Here is a 721-nt window from a genome sequence, read left to right on the forward strand (position 1 = left end):
TCATCCTCCTCTTCCTCCCTCCCCCCTCCTACCTTCTTCAGAGTGTGCTGGTATCTCTTGTAGGAGCTCTCGAACTCGGCCACCAGTTCTCCCAGTGTGCGGTGGGTCAGCGGTTTGTCCATCAGGTCCTGGCGGCGGCTCATGCCCAGCGATCCGTAGCGCCCGTTGCAGTAGACGCCCAGCACGACGTGATGGAAGCAGTGGCCCGAAAACTGAGTCTTAAAGCTGATGGGGAAACGCTCGAGAGACGTGAGGCCGTTGGTCAGGTAGCTGGGCGACAGCGAGGGGTTAAGGAAGGATCTGGAGCTTCTTCTTCTGCTGCTGACTCACATTGTCACATGTTTCACACTGACTGAGCTGCTCATTTCACTACACACCTGAAGAAACACACCTGAAGAAACACACCTGACACGGAAAGTGGAAGTGACTTTGTTTGGAAATGTTGCAACACAGAAGCTTGAGATCAGATTCTGTCTGACTCTCAGACAAACAGTGTGTGTGTGTGTGTGTGTGTGTGTGTGTGTGTGCATGTGTGCGTGTGTGTGTGATAATAGCTCAGGTGATTAAAAAGTGGATCCAAACGATGACTGAACAAGGTTATATTTAGCCAGCTCACACACACTCACACACACACTCACACACACACATAGTTGTTCCTGACCGCTTCATTCAACAGATACACTTCCACGTGATGCCGCTAACAGTAAAGCTCTCTCTCTCT

At 51.0% G+C, this 721-nt stretch overlaps 1 protein-coding gene across 1 annotated transcript in view; it reads right to left on the minus strand.

The window, feature by feature from the left end:
- vash2 (vasohibin 2) overlaps positions 1-721 on the minus strand; it is an 18,528-nt gene that overhangs the window by 398 nt on the left and 17,409 nt on the right. Inside the window, exon 6 of the mRNA XM_023397519.2 lies at positions 33-270. Coding sequence (XP_023253287.1) covers positions 33-270 — 238 coding nt within the window. The remainder of the gene's footprint in view (positions 1-32; positions 271-721) is intronic.

The sequence above is a fragment of the Seriola lalandi genome, unplaced genomic scaffold, assembly GCF_002814215.2.
Source record: "Seriola lalandi dorsalis isolate HSWRI2012SDOR001 ecotype SW California unplaced genomic scaffold, Sedor1 jcf7180002055009, whole genome shotgun sequence".
NCBI classification, from domain to species: Eukaryota; Metazoa; Chordata; class Actinopteri; order Carangiformes; family Carangidae; genus Seriola; species Seriola lalandi.